General features: G+C 34.8%; 1 protein-coding gene across 7 annotated transcripts in view; it reads left to right on the forward strand.

The window, feature by feature from the left end:
- CABCOCO1 (ciliary associated calcium binding coiled-coil 1) overlaps window positions 1-16,440 on the forward strand; it is a 171,870-nt gene that overhangs the window by 87,990 nt on the left and 67,440 nt on the right. The window contains exons 6-7 of one of the 7 annotated variants that reach the window (XM_059882488.1): window positions 13,058-13,143; window positions 14,464-15,129. The exons of 5 other annotated variants lie outside the window; for them this stretch is intronic. In XM_059882488.1, the coding sequence (XP_059738471.1) occupies window positions 13,058-13,143; window positions 14,464-14,470 (93 nt within the window). In that variant the 3' untranslated portion in view covers window positions 14,471-15,129. Of the gene's footprint in view, window positions 1-201; window positions 884-13,057; window positions 13,144-14,463; window positions 15,130-16,440 lie in introns of those variants that run through there. One more of the 7 variants, NM_001105618.2, reaches the window with a different exon arrangement.

A 16,440-nucleotide genomic window follows, 5' to 3' on the forward strand; every position in this document is an offset into this window, starting at 1 on the left:
ATGTCTCAATTCTGTGATTACATACTCATCAGAATCCATTAATAATCTAGCTTCTGGTTTAAAGAAAAGTCATCTTTTCATTCTTCATTAAGATGTCCAGACATGTCTAAAATAGACCATACAGGGTTCAGTAATGTACATTTGAAAAGGGATATATTCAAATCAAAATGTGTTCAGAAGAAAATAACCTGGATTTTTCAGGACCAGAGGTTTCTGAAGGAGAAAAAACTGAAGAAAAATATAACAGCTGTCTTCAAATCTGAAGGTCTGACAGGATTAAAAAGAAGGGAGACAAAAGACTATTGGCTGGCTCTTCTGGATCTTGTCTAGGAATATGCAGTCACTCTCTGAATAATGAATGACATACCCAGTAATGGAAGCTCCTGCAAGCAAAAGACACTTAAATTTTATTGAATGAATTGAGAAATAGTAAATTATATCTTCATTGAATATATTTTAAATTTAGCTGTATGATTTTTGAAACAGATTTTGTAAAGTTGTTTAAAATGTAAAATTGAGCCAGGACATCTATAAGGATGTGACCATCTATCCTAGATTTTTATAGAATTTTCTAGGACAATTCCAATTTAAACTATTTTATCCTGTTCTTCCTTTAAATATACTTCTAAATATTCTCATTGGTAGTGAAGTCCCAAATTTATGATAAGCCTGTCTTGTTCTAGGTAGCATAACTAATAGAATGACAAAACAGATTCTGTTCTACAGACTGAAAATCATGTTGGACTGCTACAGTTGGTGTGGATAGAAACTATGGTTGTTTATAACTAGGAAGTCATTTACTATAAATATAGAGCTAGCTGTATCTTGGTGAATGCAGGCTTAACTGTTAATAAATTTATGTAATCAAATGTAAGTCAACCAATACTGTAGGATGATATATTTTTATTGATTACTTTCTTTAAAAGATGATTCTGGTCACAGTTCTATAATATTGGGCCACATACTAACCTTTCCTCAGTGTTCAAGTTTGATTATGAGGCCAGCCTTTAAGGCTTGGTGAGTGTTTGACAGATGGCTGAGAATATGCAAGTGAGTATGCATTGTGCAGAAAAGCATGCAAGTGAAGAGTCAATCAAGAGAGAATAAACATGCTTAGAAAGAGGCCACCTTATTGGTATTCTGACTACAGAATGGAGCAACTTTCTATGCAAATTATGCAGCTGCATCAGCACCATTGACTATAGGAGTGAAGAGGGAAAAAACCCGAAGTTTTCTGTAGCAAACTAGCTCTGTGCTTGATCAAGGAAATAATATAAGGATAGATGAAGTAGAGTGAGTTTTTTTGTTTTTTGTGTTTTTTTAGTTGCTTATTTCTTCTCTTGGCTTGAAATACTAATGACCATAGCAAACGTGGCAGGTTTAAGTGATGAATATGGAGTTTTATACCTCCCAGAGCTTGGCTTTTAGACTAATCAGAATTTAGATGGGGAAGCAACTTTACTTTACTTCAGGATTTGCATGCTCGGTATATACAGAATCATATAAATGTGCCAGTGCTTGTGGGGAGAAACACACACACACACACACACACACAAACACAGACACACACATACACACTTTAAGAAGAGGAAGAACTGATAGAGAAGTCTCCATTATTCAAAAAATGTTTTTCTACCCTAATTCAACACACAGTAACTTAAGGAATTACAGGCTTTCAGCTAAAGAGATCAAGTATTTTAAATGGGAAAGAAATGATGCATGCTGCTAACAAATGAATACAGATAATTTTGCTCTACTTAAACAATGAAAATCTTTACTTAATTTATTTAAGAAACTATTTGTTTAATAACTCAAACTAGCAATCTAGAGAGACATTAGTATGTGAAGCTAAGCCTTTTTTATAAGCAAGGCTTATTACTGATAACTATACAACTTCACTGGGAGATGTTGGCTCAGTGCTCTCTTTGGCTCAGGAACAGGACTAGATGTGCATTTCAGCTCCACATGGGCAAAGCTGCCTTGCAGTTTAAGCTCATCTCCTAAGGAACAAATTATAGGTTCCAGATCACTGTCTTCTAAATGCATTTCCAGTTGTAGATGTTGCCTATAATCTTCAGGTTGCTCTCTATTTTCTCCTTTAATAATCAAGATATTTATTAAGCAAGTGCAGTGTGCCTACCACACTAAGTACTCTGGGAACTTACTGTTCATATGTTTATAAAATATTACTTTTAGTATCAGTATGTGACATTGTGCTAATGCAAAATAAGCACAGTTGTTCATAATGCTAAAGAGAGAAATGGACATTAATTTCTCTAAAGAGAGAAATGGACATTAATAAACTCACTGGAATATAGGACTTCCCAGATAGCTCAGTGGTAAAGAATCCACCTGCCAATGCAGGAGACACAGGTTCGATCCCTGGGTTGAGACCCCCTGGAAGAGGAAATGACTACCCACTACAGTATTCTTGCCTGGAGAATCCCATGGACAGAGAACCCTGGTAGGCTATAGTCCATCCAGTCGCAAAGAGTCATACATAACAGAACGCATGCACACACAGGCATATAATTACAAGCCAAGTACTGTAAAGGAAAACTACAGATTATTGTAAAGGAGATTAGAGAGTGCTTTCTAATCTGAAGATTAGTGGGTCAGAGAAGGCTTCTCTGAGCCTAGTTATCTTTTTGGGGTGGATACCTGGAATAATAGATGTTAACTGGGCAAACGTTTAGGGAGAAGGGAAGTTAAGCTAGTTGAACATTTAGTATACACCAGGAACTGTGTACAAACTTTAAATCAACAATTTTCATAACCAAAGGAGGGAGGCAAGTTTTTAACCATGAAACCTGAGGACTAATGTCCGCATGCTTAAAGACTGTCCCAAACTTCCTCTGCAGAGGCTTTGATTTAATTCCTAGGATCACCAAAGAAAGCCTTAAATGAGACAGTTTAGGCCACTTTTAAATTAAGCAGGATGTCATAACATTGGTTACCTACAGATGTTCAAGCAATTAAACAGAAACAAAGTAGGACACAGTTTAACTATAGTACCTTCCAAACACACACTAAAAAAAAGATAATAGAAATAATATTATAACAGTTATTTTAAATTAGTTATCACTTTTACAGTCCTTTTAAATTCTTTATGCTTTCTACCCAGAAGCACCATGATGTTCTTTTTTTATTTCATAAATATCATTAACCAAATATGTGCCTTTGGCTTATGTAGTTTATGAAAATGGACATTAAGTACAGTACTGTATATTAAGGTACAGTCAAAATTGAGAAAAGAAAAGTGAAAGTACTTCATTATTTTTGTTAAATATTGAATGTTTTGAAGTAATGTGATTAAATGTAAATGAGCATAACTCTGATATAAATGTAAATTTTTCAAAACTTGAGATGTTACTTAAGATAAACTCTGGCTAAAGTTCTGAATATTTAATTATGCCATTTTCATAAAATGAGTGCAGTCACCTATTCAACATAATCAGTTATCTAGATAAAAATAATTATAATTGAACATAGCTATTTCCTAAATATATTTTAAATACCATAAACAATCCTACATTAAATATTTGGCCTGTTGCTTGATGTTTTCTGTTGGCTTCTCCAGATCCACTTTCTACCCTTTTCTATCCTTCTCTGTGTCTCAGAAAACCAATGTTTTTGGAAATCATCAATAGCTTCTTACCTTCTGACTTCTAGGTAGGCCACTGTGTGGACGTGGGTGGTTGAAGGGAGAGGCTGTGTGTTTTTACTCTCAGCTCCCCTCCCTGTGGGGTCACTGGATATTGAGTGTGGCCTTTACAGAAGGCCAGAGTTCCTGTCTTGTCTACATAACTCTTCTCTCTGTATTCTGGAAACTGCTCCCTCTCCTCCCAGGTTGATGCTGGGATGAGAACAGTGTGCCAAACCATCCTTCTTGCTTTCCCCTAAATCAGCCTCCTTTTTGGTAAATAACCACCTTTTTAAGCCCTCCTCAATTACCAAGCTTCAGTGTGCCTTTTTGTCACAAAACCTGGACTGTATAGTAATCGGTAACAGGAGTGGCCTCAGGAAACAGACCCTCAAAATGGGATTCTGAACTGAGCTGTCCACATATGTGTGTGATAACTTATTGTCCAGATAACTGATTGGGCAGGGGTTGGGGGAAATAGGGATGCAACAATGAAGAAAATGGTTGAGTTGACTTTAAAGGTATAAGACAAAAGAGGATGAAACAAAAGATGAGACAGTAGAGGCTGAGTAGGCCGAATATATTGATGGAGGTATGTTCATTCCATATTCAGGACTTGAAAGTATGACTTGAGTACTGATCTCATTTTATATCCCCAGTGCTCATATAGACAAAAACACATGAGACACCAGCTTTGTAAGTGAATGAATGAATGAGTGTGTTCTTTTAATAATGAAACAGAAGTGGTCGGTTTATTATTTGCCTTTCTTTCCATTTCTCTACCTGTGTTAAAATTTAGTCTCCATCTGCTGCCTTTAGAACCATGGACAAATTACATAACTCTACTGAGCTGTGGGTCCCTCATCTTTATTTACTTACTTATTTAATTTAAATTTATTTTAATTGGAGGCTAATTACAATATAGAACAGTCTTTTGGGTCCTTAATCTTTAAAACTGAGAGAACACCTCTTATTCTTATAGGAGTGCTATAAGAAACAAAGGAGAAAATGCTTAAATATTGGGAAAATAAGGAGTAGGGAGTACTACATAAATTTTATTTTGCTTTCTGTTTCCATTTTTATATCTCAAGTACCTGGCACATGATAAGCACTGAAACAATGTTTTCTATGGTGGATCACACATAAAGTTCTAATTTTAAAAGCTTATTTATACTCCATTTATTCCCTTAAAAAAGAATCCCTGAATATCAGATTACTGCCCATGGGATTGCAAAATATTTTTAAGCCTTTTATGGTTAAAATGCTCTAAGAATTTGGAAGAGGGAGGCCTCACTTTCGAAACTTACTTTAATAAATCCAAAGTAGATAGATGTGGAAAATATTTAACGTTCAGCAGTTAATTTTGAATAGAAGAAATATTTAATTTTATCCCTTTTTTCTACAGATCATAAGGAGAGACAGTTTAGATAGGTTATTCAAAAGAGATTTCCCAAATCATTTCTAATGGAATACATCATCTCAAGTGTTGCCCAAGATTATTCTTAACAAATACACATATTGTTTGACTTTACTTAGAATAAACAAAAAGTTTAAAATTAGATTATTGCTTAGACATAGAGCCATTAAGTTAAAATAAGCCCAGACACTTGGAATTCAGTCAGTTTAAGATAGTCACCTTTAATTAAAGCATGGCTAAAATACGTGGATTGCGTTATTAGCTTTATGCTATAACCATAGAAGCTCACTTAAATTTTCACAGTAAATGCATAGCGCCTTTACACAAATCACAAATACACTAAATCAGTGCCTTTGCACAAATTCATTTACACACTAGAAGGGGCTCCAACAGCCAATAAACCACTAAAAACAAAAGACAGAAAGAGGAAAGATTGGTTTTAAAGTCATTTAAATCACTGTTGGCCTGACTTCCTTTCTTCTCTTCAGAAAGAGAAGAATATATACATATATATATATATAAAAAACTGACAAAACTCAATGCTGTATCTCTCATTTTTTTCAAGGCTCCAAAAAATATAGCTAATTTAAACCAATTTAGAAAAAGAAGCTTTACTTAGAGCTTTATTTGCGCTGAGTGGCTTTTCAAAAAACACATTTTTCAGATTAAAGGAAATGTTTGTGGTAACATAAGCTCCACTTGCCATTTCAAAATTATAAAATGAATTAAAGGGTGAGGGATGTAAATTAAAGCAGGAGTGACTTCATAGAATAAGCGTTTATATAATTTGTACATTTCAATTTTTGTTACCTCAAAATGAAGACAATGATTTAAGAATGTAATGCTTTTATTCACCAGAAACAAGAAGAAAATTACTATTTTAAATAAAGTTTCCAGTGAGTTTTTTGTGTATATACATAATGGAAACCTTTTGTTCTGTGCCATAGGTTTCCAGTTCCTAATATAGCAGTGACTGGAGGCTTGAGATGCTGATTTTGTGTGTGTGTGCAGAGACATAGATATAGAGAAAGAGATAATGATAGAGACTTTATTATAATAGTTTCTTTAAGGAGCTCTTACAGTTAACTAGAGAAACCCTATTGAACACAATTTGGATCCTAAAAGCAGTTGTGATGCTTTTGAAATCCCCTGGATATAAAGTAAACTCAAAAATATTCTCTTTTCAAAACAGTGGAAATTTGTAATTTGGGGACGTTAAACAATAAAGCATAAATTTGACAAATAATTATGTATCTTTCTAGTGTAAAAAATACTTCATCAAAAAATAATCATTCTGTCACATCTGTTTCTAGCTCTCATGGAGTATCTTATAACAGAAGATGCTCTAATCAAGAACAAATAAAAAAGTGGATAAATTTTAAAAACTCATTTGGAGATCTTCCAAGGCAGTCAAGACTTAAGAGGCTGTGATCCTAGAGAGATGTGAGCCCAGTATTTTTGAAGTAAGCCCAAGTATATGTGCTGCCTCTCTCCTGGGGTATTTGTTTTAGGAAGTACAAGTCAAGAAGCTGAGAAGCAAGCAAAAGGCAGTCCCTAAGAAACAGACAAGCCAATAGAATTTTTGGCAAATTCATAAGACTTTTGTTGTTATTCAGTCACTAAGTTGTGTACAACTCTTTGTAAACCCATGGTCTAAAGCAGTCCAGGCTTCCCTGCCGTTCACTATCTCCCAGAGCTTGCTCAAACTCATGTCGATTGAGTTAGTGATGCCATCCAACCATCTCATCCTCTGTCATCTCTGTCTCCTCTTGCCCTCAATCTTTTCCAGAGTCAGGGTCTTTTCCGCTGAGTTGGCTATTCATAGCAGGTGGCCAAAGTATTGGAGTTTCAGCCTCAGCATCAGTCCTTCCAATGAATATTCAGGATTGCTTTCCTTTAGGACTGACTGGTTTGATCTCCTTACAGTCCAAGGGACTCTCAAGACTTTTCTCCAGCACCACAATTCAAAAGCATCAATTCTTTGGTATTCAGCCTTCTTTATGGTCCAACTCTCACATTTGTACATGACTACTGGAACAACCATAGCTTTGACTATATGAGGAAAACAAAAATTAGAGTATGGGCATGCCACTGGTGCTAGGATTAGGAGATGGAACTTGAAGAGAGAAGGTAGGTGTATAGAAGTGAGCCTAACATTCTATGACAGTCATCTACTCCAGGTATATGCAGTTTTTCACAAACAGTGCTAATAAAACAATTCAAATGCTGTGCAAAGAGCATCCAGCGAGCATAGCAGAACTTTCAGTGTCTTATACTGCTGAGAGCATAACAAATTAAAGTACAGAAGTCCAGAGAGGTAAGGGCCCTAGTCTTTGGGATTCTGGAGTGGAGTGTAAATGAATGGTACACTTAGCCTTATAGCCTAATAGTGAGGATGAATTAAAGGTGCACTTAGCTTTACAACGTTTGAAAACCAGCCTCATGATTTTCTAGACCATGTTTGGATTGAGGCATTTTCTCCTACTCCATGCTTATCTGGAGGAAGTTAAAATAAGTCAGTGAGCTGTGGGATATTTTCAAGTGGCCAAATACACATGTAATTGGATTTCTTGAAAGAGAAAAGGAGGAGGTGGGAAAGTATTTGAAGAGATAGTGGCAAATTTTTATCCAGATTTCCTGAAAACTATAAACTCATAGATCCAAGAAACTCAGCAAACCCCAAACATAAGACCATAAAGAAAACTAATCTGTAATACAGTATAATCAAACTGCTGCTGGTGCTGCTGCTGCTGCTAAGTCGCTTCAGTCGTGTCCGACTCTGTGCGACCCCATAGATGGCAGCCCACCAGGCTCCCCTGTCCCTGGGATTCTCCAGGCAAGAACACTGGAGTGGGTTGCCATTGTGTTCTTCAAATCAAATTGCTAGACTAGTGATAAAGAGAAATCTTAAAAGCATCTGTAGAATTAAAAACATTATCTTTGTTTCTCACAGAGGAACAAAGGTAGAATGAAAATAGAGTCCTCCTTAGAAACATTGCAAACCAGAAGAGAATGGAGCACCAAAAGAAAAATGATCAACCTAGAGTTCTACATCCAGTGACAATATTGTTCAAAACTTCTGGTGAAATAAATACTTTTCTAGATACACAAAAGCTTAAAAATCCATTGTGAGCAGACCTCCAATACAGGAAATGTTAAGGAGATGTTCAAGCAGAGGAAAATGATATAAAGTGGAAATCTGGAACTATTCAAAGGAATGAAAGCACTGGAAGGGTAAATGTATGAGTCAATATAAAATAATTTTTTAACATTCTACTATTTAGAGAAAGAACGTATTTTTGGTTTATAGCATTTAAAACAATTAGAATGTATGATAATAATGGGCTTCCCAGGTGGCGCTAGTGGTAAAGAACCTGCATGCCAGTGCAGGAGACATAAGAGAACATGGGTTTGATCCCTGAGTCAGGAAGATCCCCTGGAGGAGGACATGGCAACTCACTCCAGTATTCTTGCCTGGAGAATCACATGATCAGAGGAGCCTTGTGGGCTATAGTCCATAGGGTCACAAACAGAGTTGGACACAATTTGACACACATATACATATGATAATAGCACAGAGACTAAAAAGGGAGATTTGGAAGTCTATTGCTAAAAGCTTCTGTACATGAAATGTACAGTATCACTCAAGGTAGACTGGATTAAGGATGTGTACTGTTAACACTAAATCAACTGCCAAAAACATTTCAAAAAGTCCTTAACGAAGAAATGAAATCAAAATAACAAATCCAAAAGAAGACAGAAAAAAATGAACAAAGGTTTTATGGAACAAATAGCAAGGTGGTAACCCTAAACTCAGCTATATCAGTTATCACATTAAATGGAAATGTAAACCTAATCATGTGAATTATCATACTGAATGTAAGAACCCAAATAAAAGGCAAAGATCATAAACTTGCCAACTATATGATGCCTACAAGAAACACACCTTGAATATAAAGATAGATATAGGTTAAAAGCAAAAAGATGGAAAAAATATATACAATGCTAATAAAAATGAAAAAGCAAGGAGGAATGGCTTTGTCAATATCAGATAAAATAGAGATCAGAGCAATGAATTGACCAGTAAGAAAGAAGATCATTTCAAAATGATACAGGAGTCAATTAAAGAAGAAAAAAATATCCTAAATATTTATGTGCCTAGTAACTTAAATACTAAATATATGAAACAAAAACCAACAGATCTATAAGGAGAAACAGATAAATCCTCAGCTACAGTGGAAGATTTCAGTACCTCTCCCTTAATAATTGATAGAACAAGAAAACTAAGTTAGTAAAATACAGAAAACTTGAACAATATTATCAAATAGCTTGACATAATTGAACAACAGAAAGCTTTTCTTTTAAGTACACAAAGGATATTTACAAAGTAGTTCATTTCTGGACTATAAAGAAGTCTAATTAATTTCAAAGAATTCAAATTATACAAAAGGTCTTCTGATTATAATTGAATTAATTAGAAATCAGTAAGAGAAATCCCCAAATAGGTATAAACTCAATAACACAGTTCTCAACATAAACCATGGATCAAAGAAAAATCAAAAAGGAATTTTAAAAGTATTTTGACTGAAATGAAAATAAAAACACACACACAAAAATCAAAATTTGTAGGATAAAGCTAAAGCAGTATTTACAGAGAGATTTACAACATTAAACAAAATGTCCCACATCTCTGACCTCAGATTCCACCTTAAGAAACTAGCAAAAAGTATAAAATTAAGCATAAAATAAACAGAAACAAAAAACAGTAATCAGGAACAGAAACCAATAAAACCAAACAAAAAAGGTTGAGCTATTATTTAGAAGGTCAATAAAAGTTGATAAATATCTATCAAAACTAAGCAGTGAAAAAAGAAGACAAAATTACTAATATCAGCAGTAAATGAGGTTATATCACTGAAATTTCTACAAATATTGAAAGCATAATAAGGTAATAGTATTGTCAAGATCTGTGAAAGGACCGAGATTTTACGTACTCTACAAGTTAGCTGTCACAGTTTAATGGATGCTTGAAGAACACGTCCAGACTGCTGGGCCAGAGACCAAATTAGAGAAGTAAAAATTTTAAATACCAAATTACACTCAAAGGAAGGATAAGCAAGAAAATAAAAATCTAAGAGCAGAAATTAATGAAATAGAAAATATACAACCAGCGGAGAAAATTAAGAAATATATGAGGTAATTCTTTATAAAGACTAATAAAATTGATAGTCTCCTAGAAAGACTGTTTAAGAAAAAGAGAGATGGCACACAAAACAAGGTCAGTAATAAACTGTTACTGTTCAGTCGCTCAGTCATGTCTTACTCTTTGTGACCCCTGTCTGCAACATGCCAGGCTTCCTTGTCCTTCACCATCTCCCACAGTTGGCTCAAACTCATTGAGTCAGTGATGCCATCCAACCATCTCAACTTCTGTCATTCCCTTCTTCTCCCGCCTTTAGTCTTTCCCAGCATCACGGTCTTTTCCCATGAGTTGACTCTTCACATAAGGTAGCCAAAGTACTGGAGCTTCAGCATCAGTCCTTCCAGTGAATATTCAGGGTTGATCTCTTTTAGGATTGACTGGTTTGATCTCCTTCCACTCCAAGGGACTCTCATTGCTAAAGATTATACAGGCATTTAAAGATAAGAAGATAATATAAGTCACATTATACCTAAATTTTCATGCTAGTTAAAATGACAAAATTTGGAAAGTTCTAATAGCTCTATATAAAAGAAATTGAAATACTTAATTAAAATATTTTTAAAAATTAACAAAATATTTTCCACAAGGAGATTTCTAGCATATCTTCATGCTTATAAGAAAGTAATAAAACTAATGATATATGAACTTCCTGAGTTCACAAAAAGATCAACATACTTAAACCTAGTAAGGATATTATAAGAAAGGAAAATTCTTGACATTTCTCCCTTATGAACACACATGCAAAAATTCCAAATGAATTGTTAACAAATCAAATCCAATGGTATATGAAAAGATAGTACCAATAAACAAGCTGATTCTTTCAAGAATGCAAGATTTGTTTAACATTTGGGAATCAGTCAGTGGAATTTGCCACATTAAAATAGAGGAGGGTAATCATATGATCTTCTCATTAGAAGAAGAACTATCATTTCATAAATCTGACACCCAGTCATTATAAAAGTCTGTGGCAAATCTGGAATAGAAGAATTAATGGTCATAATTATCATAATTATGACCGATATGACATAATTATGGCAGATATTGAAAGCTTTCCTCTTAAGAATGAGAATAAGGATATCTCCTCTCATTACTTCTATTCAGGATATGCTGGAAATCTTAGCCAGTGCAATAAGGTAGGAAAAAGTTGAGGATATAGAAATAGGAAAGTAAGATTTAAAACTATTATTTCTCACACTTGATGATCCAATTGTATATATAGGACCTACAAAAGAATTATTGCAATTTATAAAATAATTTCATAAATCAATGGACATGTGACCAATAAACAAAAAAGTTTTTTCATATTTTATCAAGAAATAATTAGAAAATAAAACTTAATAAAATGACAACATTTATAATAACATCAAAAAACATGAGCTATCAGGAATTCTTTGGTGGTCCTGAGACTAAGACTCTATGCCCCCAATGCAGGGAGGGCCTGGGTTCTATCCCTGGTCAGGGAACTAGATCCCATATACCACAACCAAAAGATTCCACATGCCACAATGAAAGTAGATTGTATGCCACCATTAAGACCTGTCACAGCCAAATAAGTAAAAGAACTAAAAATATTAAACAAACAAAAAAAACACCATGAGGTATCAAACTGGAAGTCTATAAAGAAGATGTACATAGACAATGGCAAAACATTATTGAATGAAATTAAAACTATATAAACAAATAGAGGAATATACAGTGGCCATGGACTAGAGGACTCAGTATAATAAAGATGTCAGTTCTATCCAAATTTATCTACGTATTCAAGGTAACCTCAATAAAAATTCCAGCAGGTTTTGTACATATAATTGCTAATCTAATTCTAAAACGTATAAAGAATCTCAAAAAGAAAAAAAAAATCTTGAAAACAAAATGAAGGGTTTGTACTACTGTTTTCAAGATTTACAAATCTGTAGTAATGAAAGCAACTTATGTTTGATTTAAGGGCTTCCCTCATAGCTCAGTCGGTAAAGAATCTGCCTGCAATGCAGGAGACCCAGGTTTGATTCCTGGAGAAGTAAATGACAACCCACTCCAGTATTCTTGCCTAGAGAATTCCATGGACAGAGGAATCTGGCAGGATACAGTCCATAGGATCGCAAGAGTTGGGCACGACTTAGCGACTAAACTACTACCATGTTTGACTTAATGATGGACAAATAGACCATCAGAAGAGAATTAAAAAGTACAAGAAGAGAACCATACATGGTCATTTAGTTTATGACAAAGCTGACAATACAATGCAGAGGGGGAAACGGCCTTTTCAATAAGTGATGCTAGGTGGTATATATTCCATAAGAAAAAATAATGTATCTGGACCCTTAGCTCACAATATAAACAAAGATCAATTCCTAATGAATTTAGATCTGAACATACAGGTAAAACATATAAGGTTATAAAAGAAAACAAAAATACCATGGCCTTAAACAGGGTCACAGAAAATACTAACCATAAATGAAAATGTTGATAAACTGTACTACGTTAATATTAAGAACTTTTTTCAACAAAAAACACAATTTAAAAGATAAAACTTTTTAGTAGATTGGAGAGAATATTTGCCATAAAATGTATGTGACCAAAAAAAAAAAAAAAAGATGTATTCACAATAGATAAAGAACTACAAATCAGTAAGATAGAGGCAAACCAATAGGGGAAAAAAATGGGCAAAAACTTGAACAAAGTCTTCACAAAAGAAGATATCCAAATGAAAAGGTATGTCCGGCTTTATTAGTCATCAAGAAAATACATATGCTTAGAAGCTGACCTCTCTCTCATGATCTCTACACATTTCATCTAGCTGGCTGGACTCACTGCAGAGTCCTTGGATCTCAAAAGTGAAGGTTGCAAGAGGGAAGAAGCAGAAGCTGCCCAGTCCCTTTGGAGGTGAGGCTCAGAACTGCCAGTGTCGCTTTGACCATGTTGCACTAGGGAAAGCAGTCACAGAACCAGCTAGGGTTCCAAAGGGAGGGGGAATAAACTTCATCTCTCAATGCAGAGAGTGACAGAGGACTAGCAGTCATCCATACCTATCACATCTTCCCACCTGCCTTAAATGGATGCTTGTCCAAAACTAGCTCTATCATCAATGTTCACTTCAAATCCTCTCTCTCTTATAAATTATTAACCCCCTAAACTGAAAATAGCTCTTCTATTTCCCCTGTGAACTCTCGTTTTATCTTTACCTTTCTTGGGGCATTTTTAAATTTCAACCTTGAATTATTTATATGTCTTAACTCCTCTACATTTTAAATAACATTATTTCTAGTTGCTTAAATAAGAAATTCATATTATATAAAATAATCAGCATCTATTTTGAATAATATGTGCCTCCCCCCATTGCTTTATATATATGAGGTAGTAATGTATCTTTATTGAGGAAGATTAGAATAAAATTTAAGCTCTCCAATAGGCCAATATTGGGTACTTCTGAGGGCCTTTCTTTGGCTTGCCATTTCCTTCCTTGTCCTTAATTGTGTTTTTTAAATACAAATATGCAAAATGACACTAAGTGATGTTTGTGTATATTTTACCAGGCTCATGTTGGTGGTGTGCTGGGAAGCAGGGAATATCATAATAAAAGAAACACAATACTCAAGAAATGACTTTAGGGGAAAAAAAGGGGTATCTTTCCTCCCAGATTAGGATCTGAAGTGAAAAAGTGAAAGTGTTAGTCTCTCAGTGGTGTCTGATTCTTTGCAGCCCCATGGGTTGTAGCCTACCAAGTCCCTCTGTCCATGGAATTCTCCAGGCAAGAATACTGGCATGGGTAGCCATTCCTTTCTCCAGGGGATCTTCCCCACCCAGGGATCGAACCCAGGTCTCTCTCATTGCAGGGAGATTATTTATCATCTGAGCCACCAGGGAAGTCCATATACACTTCCAGTTTTATATGGAGTATAGTCTATCTCATGAATTATAATCTTTGAAAACAAAATCATCCACTTTCTGCCTTATTGGAACTTCCAGGGCTTCAGATTATCTTGGGATACTTTTTACTCTTACTGGTGGCTCAGATGTTAAAGAGTCTGCAATGCAGAAGACACGGGTTCAGTCCCTGGGTGGGGAAGATCACCTGGAGAAGGGAATCCACTGCAGTGCTCTTGCCTGGGAAATCCCATGGACAGAAAAGCCTGGAGGACTACCATCCATGGGATCACAAGGAGTTAGACACAACTGAGCCACTAAAACTTTTCACTTTTTCAGGTTTTAATATAATGGTAAACCCTTGAACCACCTACCTACACAGGAGAAGCAAAATCTGACAATAACTGCATTTTAAAAAATTGTGATCTACCTAGAGGAAATAGTCTACAGTTATAAACAGAAAAAGGTAAACACATTACTCATACCTTTGACAGCCAAAAAGTATTATGTGTCCAGTGCTATGCTCTTTATGACTGTTGAAAAATAAAAAAGTATAATATGATACCTGATATCAGAGAATATACAGGCTACTTGAAAAGATAAATATTAAAGGAATTAACACGCAGGCTTTAGTTTAGAAAGAAAAGGAAAAAGAGGAATCACTGTGGACTATAACAGCAAAATAAAATTTTGTTTGAGGAGTTTGGAAATGAGGTAGGCCTACAAAGAAGGGCAGCATTTAGAAAAGTTAGTAAAGAACATTCCATATTTGAGAAAGTGGAAATTAGTTACAGTATGAGCAAGGTCATAAAGCCAAGAATAATTGTTACATTTTAACCAGATAACAGGGAAGAGATTACTCATCTTGAGCAAGGCTACATATTGGAGAGTGTTGGGAAATAAAATTTAGTGAGTAAAGTAGAGTAGATTATAACAGACTGTAAATGGATGCTAGACACTGTGATTCAGGCTTGGTGCAATAAACAACTTGAACCCATTTTCAAACTTGACTGTGAGGGTGAACTAAAGGGAACCTTACTGAGTTTTAACATAGGAAAATTCTTCCTGAAGCACAGTTGGGTAGAAATCTTGTTTGCCATAAATTCAGCATGATTTTCCATAAAAAGAGTATTATTTTTGACATAAAGCAAAGGTCAGAGTTTGGGTGTGTGTTTATGCCCATGAACAGGATGATGTGTGTAGGTGTTTTAGTTTCCAAAGTCAGGGTCATGAGGCAGGTTAGGGCTATACAATGTCATGGCAACTAAGCAAGCTGTTCATTTCAGTCCAAAAAGTAGTTCAATTCACTAGAAAACACTCAGTCAACAAAGTTTAAATTAAAACACTTACGAATTATTTGTGAAAAGTAGCCTGTTTGTTTAAAGAAAGGTATAAAAATAGCGTAGTTTTCCAAAAGGAGATTATTATTTAAACATGAAACAAAGGTCAGAGTTTGGATGTGTATGAGTGTGCATATGTGTGTGCATGTGTTTTAATTTCCAAAGTGGCAGTCAGAAGTCAGATTAGTACTACATCAAGTCAAACCATCCAATCCAGTTAGTCACTGCAGTTCAGAAAGTAGACAGTTTACTGGGAAAAGTTAAAAAAAAGTAAGTTTTAAACAAAATATTTACCAATTCATTGTGAAAAGCTCCTGGAAGTTTATCTAATGAAAATTATTAATACAGGTGTTATTTCATGAGCTTTAACAGCTTGTCTCTATGTCATGGAAATAAATTTGATTAATCTGATGAGATACATTTCTCACAGAAAATGTTAATTTCTACCCAATGCCTGTATCTTCTGGGTGCTTAGAAATTGATTTCCAGTTCATAATAAAACTTCCAGCAAAACTGCTAAATGAAAAACTTTCATCAGTTACTTTTCATTTCATAAATATGCTTTGAAAACACGTTGTTAATTTTACAGAAAATCATTAGGCTAAATAAATTACCTTTTGGATACACTTACTAATGGAGTAAAATAACTCCAATATATAATTTACTTCTAAATGCCTCAGAGTTTCAGGAAGTGTTAATAAAGCCCTGACTTCCTGTATCTTAAACCAAAGATTAAGTCTGATCATTGCTTTCCTGGGTCTTAGTAAAACAAATTTTGAAAGTTATAATGGACTTTTTGGAAAGGGAATGACATATAGGCATATTTACAAAATTCCTTTCTTTGATTTCCAACTTAAATTAAGAAAGGTTAGGCCTAAACAGAAAACTATAATGCCACTGAACAACTGTTACACAGTACTATTTAGACTGTACTCAAAGGATAGTTGAGAAAGGATACCGAGAGCCAGACTTAAAC

Source organism: Bos taurus, chromosome 28, assembly GCF_002263795.3.
Source record: "Bos taurus isolate L1 Dominette 01449 registration number 42190680 breed Hereford chromosome 28, ARS-UCD2.0, whole genome shotgun sequence".
Taxonomy (NCBI): Eukaryota; Metazoa; Chordata; class Mammalia; order Artiodactyla; family Bovidae; genus Bos; species Bos taurus.